The sequence below is a fragment of the Wolffia australiana genome, chromosome 6 (genome assembly GCF_029677425.1).
Source record: "Wolffia australiana isolate 7733 chromosome 6, ASM2967742v1".
Taxonomy (NCBI): domain Eukaryota; kingdom Viridiplantae; phylum Streptophyta; class Magnoliopsida; order Alismatales; family Araceae; genus Wolffia; species Wolffia australiana.
The window spans coordinates 9,364,746-9,381,363 of record NC_135840.1 but is presented as its reverse complement, the minus strand read 5'-3'; the positions used below and the strand labels follow the sequence as shown (position 1 = coordinate 9,381,363).

At 40.9% G+C, this 16,618-nt stretch overlaps 1 protein-coding gene across 1 annotated transcript; it reads left to right on the top strand.

Annotated features, from left to right (window-relative positions):
• The first annotated feature begins 13,707 nt into the window (after positions 1-13,707).
• LOC144704393 (cytochrome P450 94B3-like) lies at positions 13,708-15,538 on the top strand. Its single transcript, XM_078576808.1, has 2 exons — positions 13,708-14,420; positions 14,621-15,538. The coding sequence occupies exons 1-2, from the start codon at positions 13,784-13,786 to the stop codon at positions 15,520-15,522; spliced, it is 1,539 nt and encodes a 512-aa protein (XP_078432934.1). The 5' UTR covers positions 13,708-13,783; the 3' UTR covers positions 15,523-15,538.
• Positions 15,539-16,618: the final 1,080 nt, after the last annotated feature.

The following is a 16,618-nucleotide window of genomic DNA, read 5'->3' as shown; positions in this document are numbered from 1 at the left end:
TTTTTTGTCCTTGTTGATGCAAAAATGATGATCCCATGAAAAAAGTTCTTCTTGGAGTTCAAAAACAGGTTGGATTTTATTCCCACTCTACTTCCTTGATTGAAAGCAATAACTGAGTTACAGTTATTGCTCTAGTTATCACAAACCTTACATTCACACAGAGTACCCATCGATGCTGATGAAGGCTCAGTTTTATTCTGCCCGAAGAGTAGACTGTTATTGTACTGTAGCCAGATCTGTCTTTCAAAAGTTGTTGATAGAAATTTCGTACGAGAAGAAACTGCGATATTCATTTCTAAATGGTAATTCTGAGACAACGGAGACCCTAAAGCCGGTTTTCACGACCCAATGTTAAGCAGGAGACCCAAATTCTTCTGTTCCTCTTTTTCCCAATATCTCTTTCCCGTCGCTTTAGGTGGTAGCCTTTTTCCCATTTGTGATTAAATGGCTTATTATTTAATGTTTGGTGAGGCAGATTACAAAGGGGAGATATCAGAGAGCAATGTCGAGCGTTTGCAAATTATTTTGTGATGTTCAGCACCGATCACTTGGGCTTGTAAAGCTGCAAAAATGATAAAAAAAAAGATTGTTTTTAACAGAACGAGGAGGCAGACGATAACACAGTTTGTAACCTCAGGTCATAACTGCACCAGGTATCAGATATCGGATAATGAAACTGCAACGTGTTTATACCATTATCAGTCTGCCATATCTGCATCTCTTTTCTGGTGTGGTTGCACATATGGATAATAGTGATGGATACTGCTACCGATTACCATTCGCGGAGGCCTATTAATATATATTAATAATTCACGGATCTTTATGCCTCTAAATTTACGCATGGATGTATAGGCATACTATGTATTGATCAAATCTCGTGTTTATAAATTTTTGGATGTATATCTAATCGATATAACGTACTAATCACAGTAATCAAATGCCCTGAATTATCTGATAACTCTTTTTACGTTTCTGATACTGATAATTGAGGCTGATCATGTTTTGGGATTTTATTTTTATATTTAAAAGTGTATAAAAACTAATGTTTTTTCATTAGGTTCTATTATTGACACACGCTCATTTACTTTTTCGTTATACTTCAATGTTTTAAATAACTCATTGAATTTTCTATGCGAATATTTTATTTTATTGAGTAAAATTCTTATTTTCTGTTTTTTTTATGTTTCTCAATTCTTTCTGTTTTTATTTGAAATATTGTTATGATTTATCATATTTTCAGTTTCAATGATACTTGTTTACTCTTATAATTTTCACTAGTCGCCTGTCTTTGGAGTAATGGGAAATCTCGGAAACTATTACTCTTGATTGAAGGACTGGCCCTTATTTCTGCGGAAGTAGACATTATTTTATCCATTTTAGTCTACCCTGCTGACGAAAAGATCATTAAAAAATTATTTTATTTCTGATGTGTATTCCATAGCTGAAACTCTCAAATTGATACCTAGAAGTAGCAAGATAATCCTAAAAATTGAGGACGCCGAAACGCTGAGGGATATATTGAGAGCCTAAGAAGTATGACGAGTGTTATAATTTCACGTCAACATTAAAGAGAAAGAACGATTCTGACAAGTCTAGGAACAAGTTTGAGACTATGTAAATAAAAATTGGTGTCATGTAATAAATTATGAGTTCCGTATTACTTATATATGTCAATGTTTATTGGAGCTGTCGATTGTTTGGGCTTTGCTTATTGATCTTAGACTTGAACGAATTATTCTACGTAACACCATGGCTTGCCTCGCAGTGCCTTGGTATCTCATGTCGATAGCTAAGCGTTTCTAAAGGAGGGGTCAAGGATATTGTAATTGTATCTCCAAGTGTGGAATAACTTTAAACTGTAGGCTGTTGAACTCGTCACCCGTCCTACAGTTAGCTAAACAAAATTAACCTCGGTTAGATACCAATATCGGGTGGACATAGTAACGTTTACGTTTATAAATAATCTTTCATGTTCCGGAAGTTTCTAACCTCATATTTCCAAGGGTCCCACAAATACGGTGGCTCATGATATTTCTTCTTCACATAACGTCAGACGACAATAAAAGAAGAGACGTAATCTATCTTTTCGTTCTAATAAACTATAACATTGCTCAAGCACGACATTCTGAAAAATGAATTTACAGCTGTGTCAGGGTAGGAATCTTCCGAATGATATTTCTTACATTCCTACCTAATCTTCAAGTGGACAGAATGATATTTCCTAGTTTGCCCTTGCGCTTGTCCACATTTATTGTTTATCGCCTACATTGCTATCATCCTTTTATCCTGTTATACAGTTAAAATGTGTCACACGGCTGGGGAAAAGAAATAGAGCTAAAATGTATCACACGTTGGGATTAGGTGGGACATCTTCATAGTTCAGTGAGTGTCATATAGCTAATGATATTCAGCTGCATCAGGACACAAGTATAAATTCGTCGCACTGACATTTCTTATATTGGCGTTCACACCGTGGACAGTGATAGATTATTGTCAACGATGTTTGCAGCATCTGGTTGGAAACAAATAATGGAATCATACATCCACCATGGCGTGAAAAGGGAAATAATTTGTGTCGTGCACTTAGTTACTGGTTACTGTTTAGCACTTCTTGTTACTTCAGTTAGTGTTATGGATCCTATATTATTCCGCTGCGCTAATTTAAAATTAGCAGACTGAGATTGCCTAAATTAGCCTTGGGACCGTGCAGATGGACAGTTTATAGGACATCTTCCTACTTCCAAGTTTAGTCAATATCACGTAGCTTATTATATACTTGCTGCTCAATGTCAAAGAATTAAAGTAGCCATGTAGACAATCTTATATAGGAGTTGACTCTGTCGAAATATCAGGTTTTTGTCAACGACTTTTTCGGCATTTGGTTCGAATAAATGATAACGTCATACAACCACATAGGGCCGAGAAACGAAACTAAACCGAAGATGTGTGACACGCTGTGACTGAGTACGACATTCGGTTTCTAGTTAAGTCAGTGTCATGTAGCTTATGTTATTTAGCTGCGTAACGTCATTCATGATATTATCTACGTCTGACTCAATATAATACCTCAACTTTTCTCGGACTGACCAGCCCTCAAAGCCAGTTAAGCGTTCACATCACCAGCCCTCAAAGTGTTATTGTATAACTTGGGTAGACCGCGAGGAGCGGCAACATCTACAAGAGAACTGAACTCTACGCCTCCTGATGGGATCTTCTTTATTAGCCATGTTCTTGGCCCCATTTTTCCCACTTATTTTCATGTTCATTGCGGGGTTGAACTTCACCATGCGGCTGGTCCTGTGAGGGAGAAGAATAAATTTGAAAATTTTAAGTATACGCCGGGGGCGTATCCTTTGGTATGTAGTGAACCTTTAAAAAAACAACTCCGTGATTCTAGGCATTTTAAAGAGTCTTCCTATTCCTGCTAAAACTTTTAAAAATGATGCAAGCATTATGTATCCAGCGGGCTAAGAATGATGCAATTCCAGGTGAATTTAATTGTATTGTTGAGTTCAAAGCTTATTGATGATTCCATTTTCATCCATTCAGTCATACATAGTTTAAGGCTATTTCGGCATCATAGTGTTGATGTTATCTGCATTTTAAGGTGAATTTACTTCATGCATTAAGTGGACTATTTTGTTAAAACAACACCTTTTATCATAAACTTGTACATATTCAATTGGCCCAATTATTTTCAAGTGGAAAAGCTTTTTAAGACAATGGGTTTTAATTGGGTGGAAATCATTTTTTGGCTTAGTTCTTATCTTTGTGGTGAAATACAAAAAGAGGAGAAAAAATGGTACTGATGTCACCTCGGCACCTCGGCACCTCGGCACAGCGGTACTGATGTCAACCCCTTAAGCAATAATAGTGCCCACCGAGATGAGCACAACAGGCTCCATATGGCCGAAACAGAAGGCCCACATCTGAGGGCCAACATTTGAGGGGGCCTAAGTCAAAAGAGCACAGCCGGATTTTGTTCAAAGAGGATCATTGAATGGCATTTATATAGGAAAAGGTATTTCTGATTTTTGCGGATATGGGATTGCCAACTTAGTCTCTTTCAGCTTTGCATTGAGCCTGGCACACAAGGAAGTAGGCTTTTAAGAAAACAAGAAGGAAGCCATGGTGCGATCTCAGTAGTCTGATCTTCTTAAGGAAGATAGGACGGTGTGATTTCCATCTGCTCATTATCCGATGCTCGATCAAACCCGGCATACATTTGATCCATAACCGACCTTTGCATCGGGTTCGAATCGTTACTTTTTTATCTGGCCCAATGTTCGGATTGACTTATGCGATTCGATTCGATTTGAACAGGCTGTTCAGATCGGATTGGATCGAATTGTTTGAAATGAGTTTCTTCAAAAAAAGCGAGAGAGAGAAAGAGAGAGAAGACGCGAGAGAGAGAAAGAGAGAACAAGCGAGAGAGAGAAAGAGAAAACAAGCGAGAGAGAGAAAGAGAAAACAAGCGAGAGAGAGAAAGAGAGATAAGAAGCAAGAGAAAGAGAGAGAGAGAGAGAACGTGTAAGTTTCTTATCAATCTATTCTTTCCTACATTTAATCCTAACCACTATATCTCTTTAGCGAGTATAGGGACGTGTAAGTTTGTCTTTAGCCTAATATTATATTAATCCCTATTGGCTGGATTGTGCAGACATGTTGCTGAGACAATAAGTAAAACTCTTCAACACCGCCCATATGGTCATCAGTGGCACGGACAACGTTGAGCTTGTCCCTGAGAAAAAAAACAAGATATCAAAATAGGCTTGCTTAGATGTCAGCAAGTTGGTGTTTGTTGTCAACAAATTGTATCCTAAGAACTTTGGCTGCCACTTCTTCCCGAAGGAAATGATAATCTATATGCTTCATCTAAGTGTGGATCACAGGATTTTCTGCCAAATATGTAGCACCCTATATTATCACACCAAAGGATTAGTGGTGAGTCAGACGGTACTTTAAGTTCCCTTAGCAATGACTGAATCCACGTGATTTTAACAGTTGCATTGGCAAGTGCCTTATATTCAGTTTATGTGCTCGATCTGGGTACAGTAGATTGCTTTTTGGAGCTCCAGGACACAAGGTTTCTCCCAAGAAATATCAGATACGATCATTTTGATCTTCAATCCTCTCTATCACCTGCCCAATCAGAATCATTAAAGGCATTGACAGTTAAGCTAGAGTCTTTATAAACAAGGAAATCGTGAAGTATGTTGCCTTTTAGGTAATTAAGTAATGATTTAAGAGCTCCAGGATACAAAGTTTCTTCCAAGTAACATCAGAAACGATCATGTTGATATTCAATCCTCTGGATCACCTGCCCGGTCAGAATCACTAAAGGCATTGACAGTTAAGTCAGATTCTTTATAAACAAGTAAATAATAAAGTATGCTGCGTTTAAATTAATGAAGTAAGGGTTTAAGAGCCCCCAGTCATAAGAATTTGGGGAATGCATCTTCAGGCAAGTTTTGTCAATTCAAATGCTATGTCATGTTTAGTTAGCGCCAAATAATGAGGAGCACCAACAATCTGTCCATACCCAGAATCATCAGTTACTTTATTTTCACATTTGAATCAGTGATAGAAGTATAATGGCTTAGAATTTTCCATATTAGACCATTGCAGTATTCATAAAAGATAGTTTGATTGAGATAAAACGAACCCTTTTGGATGAGGTAATAGTTCAGTACAAATAAAATCTTTTGCAGGTTTAAGATCATGAATATCGTTTTGAGGACTATTACTCGCTTCCTCAGAGACACGTCAACACAATCCAGCTAATTGAACTTAATATAAGATTAACTATTAAGAAATTTATACATATGCTATACTTGCTAAAGAGATCTAGTGGTCTGGATAATTATAGGAAAACATGGACGGATAGGATTAAACATAGTCAGGAAAAGATAAACAGACAGGACCAAATTTTGGTTGGAGAAGATAGATGGTTATGATCAAATGTTGATATAACCATTATAAATTTTTATAATGATCCGGATCAGTTGAGCGAACCTACATATATTGTTACATATACATTTTCTATAAATACGAACACACATGTATGTTTTTAATTCACGGAAATACAGCGATCTTAACGGCTTGTCTTGTTCCTTTCTTCTCTCTCTCTCTCTCTCTCTCTCTCTCTCTCTCTCTCTCTCTCTCTCTCTCTCTCTCAAAGCTCGATCAACTTCAACATCGCATCAGAGCTTCCAATCACCATTGCAGAAGAAATCTCTGCTGCAGTAAATGCTTCCGCCTCCTCTATGTCACTGCTGGACAAGACCCGTTAGACATTCCTTCAAGAGTCATAGTTTTGGTCAGGCTCAACGATGATGACTACCAGATTTGGAAGAGCTAGATTCTTCCTATTCTTCATGGGAATGAATTAATAGATGTTTTTGAAGAAAACCTGCCCTCTGTTTCTATTTCAGACTCACACGGAAATCAGGTGGAGAACCTAGAATTCAAACAATAGCTGAAGAATGCTTAAAAGGTTCTCGGGTTTCTTCATCCGACCTTGTCAGAATCAATTATTCCATGTATGAGTAAAACTTCTCAACAAGCCAGAGGGAGAGACAGAGAGAGAAAGTGAAAGAGAACAAGATAGAGAGAGAGAGCAAGAGAGAGAGTGATAAATAGAAAGGAAGCGAGTGAGAGAGATAGCTAAGGGGAGAGGGAGAACGAGTAAGAGGGAGAGAACTGACAAGAGACGAGAGAGTGCGTGTTGTGAGGAGAGGAAGAGAGAGTAGATAAATAATGGGGAAGAATGTATAAGAAGGAAAAGAAGACAACACCTTGAGATCCTATAGAGAAGGGAAAGGAGGAATAACCAGGAAGAGGGAGAAGGAAGAGGAGAAAGAGAGGCAGCAAAAGAATTGTGAATTTCATTCAAACAACAATAAACGTTCTGTCATGAACATAAGTAGGGTTTTTCCACTGTGTGGTACACACATTGACTGAGTCCACAACACTCCCCCTTCAAGATGTGATGTTAACTAACATCCAACTTGATGCAAACATAAGCAGAAAATAAACAACAAAGTAATAACATCATGGTTCATCAAGAAATCATAGAGCTCCATTGTTGGTGAAGATATGATGCATCTTCATTTTAGTACGCATGGAAGTGAATGTTGGTGAGTTCACCCTCTTTGTGAAGATGTTTGCAACTTGCTTAGTTGAGCCAACATGTGTCAAGTATATGATACCATTGCCCTACTTTTTCTTTATGAAGCGACGATCAATCTCTATATTCTTGGTATGATCATGTTGCATGGGATTGTTTGCAATGTTGATAGCAGCTATATTGTCACAATATAAGACAAGTGGATCAGGACTGAATAGATCTAGTTCCAACAAGAGTGTCTGTAGCCACAACATTTCACACACACCCAGGGCCATTGATCTATATTCAGCTTCAGCTGTAGATCAAGCAACAAGATTTTGTTTCTTACGTCGGCATGAAACTGGATTCCCTCCGACAAACACAATGTATACTGACATCAAGTGTCCATCGTCTTTGTTTCCTGCCAAATCAGCGTCTGTGTAACACTCCACTTTCAAATTCTTGTCATTTGAGTATAGTACTCCACGACCTAGATTACCTTTCAGGTACCTTAATATCCGCATGACAGCATCTAATTGGCATGATCTTGGATCGGGCATGAACTGACTTACCACATTCACAGCATAAGTAATATCAGGGCGTGTGTGTGAAAAATAGATTAATCGTCCCACCAATCGTTGATACTGTAATTTATCAACCTTCTCCTCGTCATTAGGTACCAGCTGGTGATTATGTTTTAAGGGCGTATCAATTGGCTTACACCCTAGCATCCCAGTCCTTGTAAGGAGGTCTATTGTGTATTTGGGTTGAGTGAGGAAGACACCTTCTTGTGATTGTGATATTTCAATCGCAAGAAAATACCTCACTTCGAAGATTTGTGTAAGGCTACTTTTCAACTCTTTGATTGATTTTCCATCATCACCAGTGATAATAATATCATCAACATATACAATGAGGATAGTAATTTTACCCATGTGCCTTTGGAAGAAAAGATAGTGATCAGCGTTGCTTTGTTGATATCCCATTCCTAAAATAACCTTGCAGAAGCGATCAAACCATGCCCTTGGGGATTACTTCAAGCCATACAAAGATCTCTATAGACGACATATTTTGCCTCTTGTTTGCGATGTATCAAATTCTGGAGGGATGTCCATATACACTTCTTCTTGGAGGTCAACATGTAAGAATGCATTCTTAACATCAAGCTTAGATAGATCCCATCCTTTATTTTTGGCACATGAGATAAGAGTCCATATAGACCTCATCTTTGCAACAGGTGCAAACGTTTCCTCATAATCTAGTTCATAAATTTGAGCATATCCTTTTTGCCACTAATCTGGCTTTGTATCAATCTAATGTTCCTTCTGGGGTTTGCTTTATAGTGAATACCCACTTACAGCCCACTGACTTCTTCCCTTCTGGTAATGTAGTAATTTCCCACGTTTTAGTTTTTTCAAGAGCATCCATTTCCTCAAACATTGCTTGTTTCCACTTCGGCTCTTCCCATGCAATTTTCCAGTTATTGGGAATACTTATAGAAGATAGAGATGCAATAAAGCTTCTATGGGATGGTGTAAGGGCTTCATAAGGCACAAACTTTGCTTTATCATGCATGTATCCAATGTCATCACGAAAGCTTGAAGGGAGTACCTTGCAACGTGCCCCTTTGCGTAAAGCGATTGGGACATCTAAGTCTCTTTTGGCTCATTAGGCTGTTCCTCAACGTGTTCATCATTATGTGGGAGAGGTTGTGGAGTTACCTCTGATACTACAGGAAGCTCCTCATTTGGAGCATGATTTTCTTGCAAAAGTTGCTCCCCTTGTTTGTCACTTAGGGTAGCTGGAGTGTCACATTGGAGATTCTGATATTGTTTGAGGTTGATCCTCAGATGCAGATGGTGACTCCCAAATTTTAGTGTTTCTGTCACTTGGAGAATTGCTATAAAATGGTTCATTCTCTCGAAATGTGACATCCATACTCACATACATTTTCCATTTTGAAGACGACCAACATTTGTATCCCTTTTGCGTGGGTGAATATCCCACAAATATACATTTGATGGCTCGATGGTCAAACTTACTCATTGAGGGTCGATGATCCTGCACAAAACATACACAACCAAATACTTTAGGGGGTAGAATAAATGAATTGGTACCTTGCAAATATTGAATGGGAGTTTTGAACCCTAGCACTCAGAGAGGCATACGATTAATAAGATAGGCCGCTGTGAGTACCACCTCATTCCACAAAAACTTTGGAACATTCATTGAAAACATCAGGCAACGAGCCACTTCCAACAAGTGTCTATTCTTTCATTCAGTTGTTCCATTTTGGGTGGTGGTATTTACGCACGATGTTTGGTCTATGATGCCAAGAGATGAAATATAGTCTTGGAATTCCCATGACATGTATTTTGTGCCATTGTCTGAGCGAAGAACATTGACTGTGGCTGAGTATTATGTAGATATCATATTATAAAATGACTAGAAGAAAGTAAAGGCTTCATTTTTATGCTTCATGATACGCACCCAAGTGCAACGACTAAACCCATCAACAAATATAATAAACCATTGATTGTCAGAAACAGATGGCGTTGGACATGGTCCCTACATATCAGAATGAATAATTTCAAATGAGGATGAACTAGAAATGTGCGTACATTCTAGGTAACACATTCTCGTATGTTTTGCTAGTTCACAAGCATCACATACTAATTTGATTCTGCACAATTATCAAACAACAATGGATAAATGCCTTTCAAAATATGAAATTGTACATGCCCAAGCAGACAATGATGCAAAATTATTTCATGTTCAGGAGAAGAGAATACCGATAACCCATAGTTGGTGCTGTCATGATGGTCCCCAACATCCAGATAGTAGATTCCATTACGCATTGTGCCAGTCCCAAGTGTTCGTCCGGCTTTGAGTTCCTGAAGGATACAAGGATCTTCATAAAAACTTGCAACACAATGGAGATCACGGGTGAGAGTACTAATAGAGAGTAAATTTATAGGAAATTTCATTACGTTCATAACAAACGAGAGAGTCATGGTATCAGTACGCTTCACGCTGCCATTTCCAGAAATTGAGGCAAATTAACCATCTGCTAGTTGTACTTTATCAAGGCCAGAACATTTAGAATAAAAAATAAAGCTCTTTGAGTTACCAGTCATATGATTAGATGCACTAGAGTCAACAATCCACGTAGATAAATCATGACAATTTAGAGCAAAAAGCTGACCTCCATTGTTCAACTATGCAAAATAATTCTCCGTGGTTGAGCTGGGACAACCTGCATTTGTACTTGATAACCTTGGTTTTGAACCACGAGTGGAGGATTGCATGCTCTCCCTAAAATGTTGGAGGAGTTGGATCTCTGACGTAGTGAGGTCTTCAAGAGTGGAAGTAGAAGAGAAGTGAGCATAGGTGGGTGCTCCCCCTGTGCCACGGCCTCGGATAGATCGCCCACTATTACCAGCTCATGCTTGACCTCTACCTCGGTGACTAGAAGGAAAATTTGAAGGGTCAGGACGACCATGTAATTCATAGCAGTATTCTTGAATATGACCAGGCTTGTGGCAATAATGGCAGATATTAAAGACATGTCCTAGAGCAGAACCCTCAACCCGGCTCAACCCCGAAGTAATACCAGAAGAGCTCAAAGGGTGGGCAGTGAGAGCGGATTGTGAGCTAGGCTGTTGAGGAGAAATAGATGCGAACTTCAGACGTGTCTCTTCAGTAATAATCTTTGAAATAACTTCATCAAAGTAGGCCACACTGTCGAGCTGAGTATTCCGGAATGACAATGCTCAAATTTACTGTTTAAACCATCTAGAAAATTGACCAACCGTAGACATTCAATCCACTGCCTGAATTTAATGAAATCATTAGGATCAATGGGAATAAAAGGAAATTAATAATCAAAGTCATTCCATAAACGGCGAAGTTCTCATACATATTCGGTGACTGACTTGGTGCCTTGGACGAGAGTTCGGAGTTCACGTTGCACCCTATGAGCGTGTAAATTGTTATGCTCATGAGAGTAAAATTTGGAGACCGCCTTCCACAACTCAGATGTTATAGTGAATGAATCAAGGTTACGAGCTACATGTGGGATCATCAAACCAAGCAACCAACCAGTAATACGGGAACTATAAGCCTGCCATTTCTTTAGAGCCTTATCATCCCTTTTCGGAGGCTCCTCATCGCCAGAGATATAGCCTAACAAATTTTGTGTAGTGAATATAAGATGTACCTGTCTCATCCAGCCTAGATATGTGTCTGGACCATCCAGTTTGATTGGATTATATTCAAGTACCACAACTTTAGGTTCCTCCTCACTGGAAGAGCGCTGATCTAGTAGGCATGTCATCAACTTCTCAAGTGACGTGATCATAGTAGAAGATTCTGTCATCTTGAGGGACAATAATAACCAGACATAGATGGTGCAAAGAAATAAGAAGAAGTAGCGTCAATAATTGATCAATGCTTCTGCATGGTCAACTTAGTGCTTTGAGATACATCAACAGCTAGAAAGATATATGCAACTTCAACACGACATTACAACAACAGTAGAGCAACTCTTCAATATACCCAAGTATGGGCTTCGAAAAACATCACCAACGAAGACAACATCAAAGCAAAGTCTGCTATTTGTACTTTTTAGTAGCAGACAAACAAGGAGCTGCAACCCATTTTCGTGCAGTCGACAAGATCCACCGAAAGAGACTGCATTGTTGGCTGATGGAGTCGATCTAGCTCTGATACCATGTGAGGCGAGGAAGAGAGAGGAGATAAAGAATGGAGAAGAATGTAGAAGAATGAAAAGAAGATAACACCTTGAGATCCTGGAGAGAAGGGAAAGGAGGAAGAACCAGGAAGAGGGAGAAGGAAGAGAAGAAAGAGAAGCGGCGGAAGAATCATGAATTTTCCATTCTAAAAACAACTAACATTCCGTCGTGAACATATGGTTTTTCCACTGTGTGGGACCCACATTGACTGAGTCCACATTAGTGTGGAAGCACGAGAGGGAGTCGTTTTTTTCTCCACTTCTTCAATTTTGTTTTAACAGTTCAAATAAAATTTGATCGATTTCGAGATTTCAAATCGAATCGATCGAAAAGTCTAGATCGACCTAAAACCTTGTTCGATCGAAGGATTCGAACTGTTTGGATCGAATCTCATTTTGATTGATCTAAAAATTCGATCAAAATTTTATCGATGCGTTTCGATCTGGACCCTGATCCCTACTTGTGACTGGACTGGTCCCTATTTCTAGGGAAGTGGACATTAGTTTATCCATTTTAGTTTATCCTGCTGATGGAGATCATTAACTTAGCGCTGCTGTGTATTCCATTGTTGGAACTCTCAAAATGATACCAAGATGTAGCAAGATAATGCTAAAATTGATGATCAGAAACGCTCTAGCATATGATGAGAACATAAGGAGGATGAGTGTTAGTCTATCCTTTCGTTCTACTAAACTAAAAATTAATGCTGAAAATTAATACCAACTCTCATGATATTTCTTCGCACATCACGTCAGAGGATAATAAAATAAGAGACGGTAGTCTATGCTTTCGTTCTAATAAACTATAACATTGCACGAGCACAAGAGTGTGAGAAAATGAATATAGAGCTGCGTCACACAATTCAACTGGGTAGTAATCTTCCGAGTTCAAAACCAATGTCAACTCATTTGTCGTCTACAACATGACAAAAGCGTAAGCGGATAGAATGATATTTCCTAATTTTATTATTTATTGCCTACATTGGTATCCTCATTCTATTCAAATAAGTTATAGAAACACACAGTTAAAATGTGGACACACGGGTGTGGAAAAGAGGTAGAGCTAAATTGTGTCACACGTTGGGATTAGGTAGGACATCTTCATAGTTTAGTGAGTGCCATGTAGCTAACAATATTCAGCTGCATCAGGACACAAATGTAAATTCAGCGCACTGACATTTCTTATATTGGCGTTCACACCGCGGACAGTGATAGATTATAGTCAACGATGTTTTCAGCATCTGGTTAGAAATAAACGATGGAATCTTACGTCCACCTTGGCCGGAAAAAAGGAATTATAGCATATCTCATGCATCATGTTACTGGTGCCTGGGTAGGAAATCTTGTTAGTTCAGTGATTATTTTGGGACCTACAGTAGTCGGCTGCAAACGACACGAATTTAAATTAGCAGACAGATTTCCTAAATTAGCCTTGAGCTTGTCCAGATAGACAGTTTAAAGGACACCTTTCCACTTCCAAATATAGTCAATATCACGTCACTTACGATATTCATTTGCTTAATGTCAACGAATTAAAGTAGGCACGCGTAGAATATTTTAGAGTAGTTTACTCTGTCGAAAGAACACTTTTTTTGTCAACGATCTTTTCGGCAGTTGGTTCGAATAAATGATAGCGTCATACAACCACAAAAGGGTCGAGAAACGAAACTAAAACGAAGATGTGTTGCACGCTGTGACCGGGTAAGACATCTGCTTCCCAGTTCAGTCGGTGTCATGCGTCTTATATTATTCAGCTGCGCAACGTCATCCACGAAATTAGCTGCGTCTAACTCAATATTATACCTCAACTTTTCTCGGACAATTTGCAAGTCCGAGAAGGGTTCTTTCTATAAGTTGGATATGCCGCGACGATCGGCAACATCCACAAGAGAACTGAACTATACGCCTCTTCTTTTTAAGCCATGTTCTTGACTCCATTTCTCCCCTTTATTTTCATGTTCACCGTCGGGTTTAACTTCACCCTGCGGCTGTTCCTCCGAGGGAGAAGATGGAATTTCAAAAGTCAGGAGCATGGGCCCGGGGGGTATCCTTTGGTGGGGTGCTTGGTGTCCTACAACAGGAACAAGCACAGGCTTCTGGACTGGTACACGGAGCTGCTGTCCGCGTCGCCGAGCCAGACCATCGTTGTGGAGCGGCTCGGCACGCGGCGCACGGTGGTGACGGGGAACCCGGAGAACGTGGAGCACATCTTGAAGAGCAGGTTCGAGAATTACCCAAAGGGCAGGCCGTTCTCGGAGTTGCTCGGCGACCTGCTGGGGAACGGCATCTTCAATGCCGACGGCGAGCCGTGGCGCGCGCAGCGCAAGCTGCTGAGCCACGAGTTCAGCGCGAGGATGATCAAGGCCGCGGCAGAGACGGCGCTGGCGGCCGTGGTGGGCGGACGGCTGGTTCCGGCGCTGGCTCAGGCCGCGGACGGAGACGCAGTTGTAGACCTTCAGGAGCTTCTTCGGCGGGCCGCCTTCGACTCCATATGCATGGTCTCCATGGGGATAGACCCAGACTGCGTCGGCGTCGGTGGAGGCGCTGCTTCGTGTTGGGGTAAACTTTAAACAAAAGTTATTATTCAATTTCCTGTATTAACAACTCCTTTTAGATTTCTTGTTATCAGCTTTAGCTTAAACCACAGTAGGTCTGCAGCGTTCCATGGCTCGGTCGATCATGTTCCTACGCATCGCCTTTTTCTCTGCTATATAACTTTTAAGACAGTTCGTAAACGTGGCTTGATCCTAATATTGCAGGGCTCGACCTCGCCGAGGCGTTCGACGCGGCGGCCGGGATCAGCGCGACGCGCGGGACGGCGGTGTTGCAAGCCGTGTGGAAGACGAAGCGCGCCATGGGGATCGGGTCCGAGAGGATTCTAAGGGAGAAGCTGGCCCTCATCAACGATGCCGTGGGTAAGATGATCAAACGCAGAAAGACGGAGGAGAACGAGAGGCGAGCCCAGCCGACGGACTTCCTCTCGAGGTTGATATCGGCGGGGCATAGTGACACGGCGGTGCGAGACATGGTGGTGAGCTTCGTCATGGCGGGGCGGGACACCTCGTCGTCCGCGCTGACGTGGTTCTTCTGGGTGCTGTCCCAACACCCTGAGGCCGAGGCGAGGGCGGCAGACGAGGCGGCGACGGCCAAGGGAGAGTTGAGTTACGGAGCGCTGAAGGAGATGCCTTGGCTGGAGGCTTGTCTGTGCGAGAGCATGAGGCTTTATCCGCCGGTGGCGTGGGACTCCAAGTACGCCGCCGAAGACGACGTCCTGCCGGACGGGACGCGCGTGTTCAAGGGCGATAGGGTGACCTACTTCCCTTATGGAATGGGCAGGATGGAGAGGTTGTGGGGCAAAGACGCGGAGGAGTTCAGACCCAGTCGTTGGTTGGACGCCGAGGTGAAGGAGATGGTGAAGGTGTCGCCTTTCAAGTACCCCGTCTTCCAAGCCGGGCCGAGGGTTTGCCTTGGTAAAGACATGGCCTTTGTGCAGATGAAGTACGTGGCCGTATCGGTGCTGAAGAAGTTCCATCTCAGCCCCGTCAGCGTCGTTCGCCCCGTCTTTCTGCCTCTTCTCACGGCTCACATGGCCGGTGGGCTCAGTGTCTCTGTCACCAAAAGGAAATCCGAGACCAATCCTCCAAACTACCAAGAAACGTGACCTTTTTTTTTGTCCACGTCGCTTTAGATTTGCAAGTATTGTTGACCACAGAGTCTGTTTGAATCTTCCCCATTAAAGTTATCTTGGATAATGAAATATTGACTAGGTTATCTTTTAGGGGTTGTTTTTTAACGGGTCAAGGAATAAACCACGGAATAAACCCAGCAGGGATCACTGGTCTGTAGGGAGATATGGAGGCAAAAGCTAGGTGTCCTTGGGGGACCAAGTCTTGGGACCGGTGTGTGGCCATGCTTAGTTTGTATCTATAGGTAGTACAGGGAGAAAGGCCTATAACTATATACTAGTTCTTCAAGAGGAAGTATGATGTGTGAATCAAGGGGTATTCATTGTTCTCCTCTTCTCTTTAAGTGTGATATCTTGCTCTCTCTTCTTTCATTCTATGTTTGAGTTATTAGAAGAGAGAGAGAGAGAGAGAGCTTCCTCTTCCATATCTTTGTAAGCTACTGGGAGAGTGAGAGCCTGTTCTTCCCTTCTCTGTGCGAGTTAAAAAGCTAACAAAAGCTAGGCTCCAACAAGTTCCAGTATCAGTATCCTGATGATGCCATCGTTCTACCTCGTTACGCTACTATATGTTTTCGCTTCATGAGATTCAGATGATTATTTAGAATGGAAATGTGTTCACTCTCCTTATACCTGGCCGTCCTGTATTTGGATGATATAAAGTGGATAGGTTTTTTGCCTTCTATTGGATTCTCAGTGTAAGGTCTTGTGGGACTCTAGTTCTCTATACCTCGGTAACTCACATGGCAAGGGGTAGAATAGGGTCTTACTCTTCACGTAACTCACAAAGATATGGAATATGAATGTCTCTCATATATGGTTACTCACACACAGAATGAAAGAAGGGAGAGAAAGATAGAACACCTTGCGAGAGGACGAGAGCAAGGAATGCACCTTTATGCATGTAGCATACTTTCACTGGAAGAACTAGTACATGTTCATAGTCCAAAACCATACTTAATTCATAAGAAATAAATTAAAATTTGAGAATATATATATATATTTGGATCACGAAAATAATTTGAAAATATTATGTCTGAGAATTCGGTAAAAAAATAAAAAATAGTCATTCTAG

Excerpts from the sequence above, each read along its gene's own strand:
- LOC144704393 (XM_078576808.1), top strand. The coding sequence starts at position 13,784 with ATGTTCTTGACTCCATTTCTCCCCTTTATTTTCATGTTCACCGTCGGG. Across the intron at positions 14,421-14,620 it reads AGGCGCTGCTTCGTGTTGGG|GGCTCGACCTCGCCGAGGCG; the intron begins GTAAACTTTAAA and ends CTAATATTGCAG.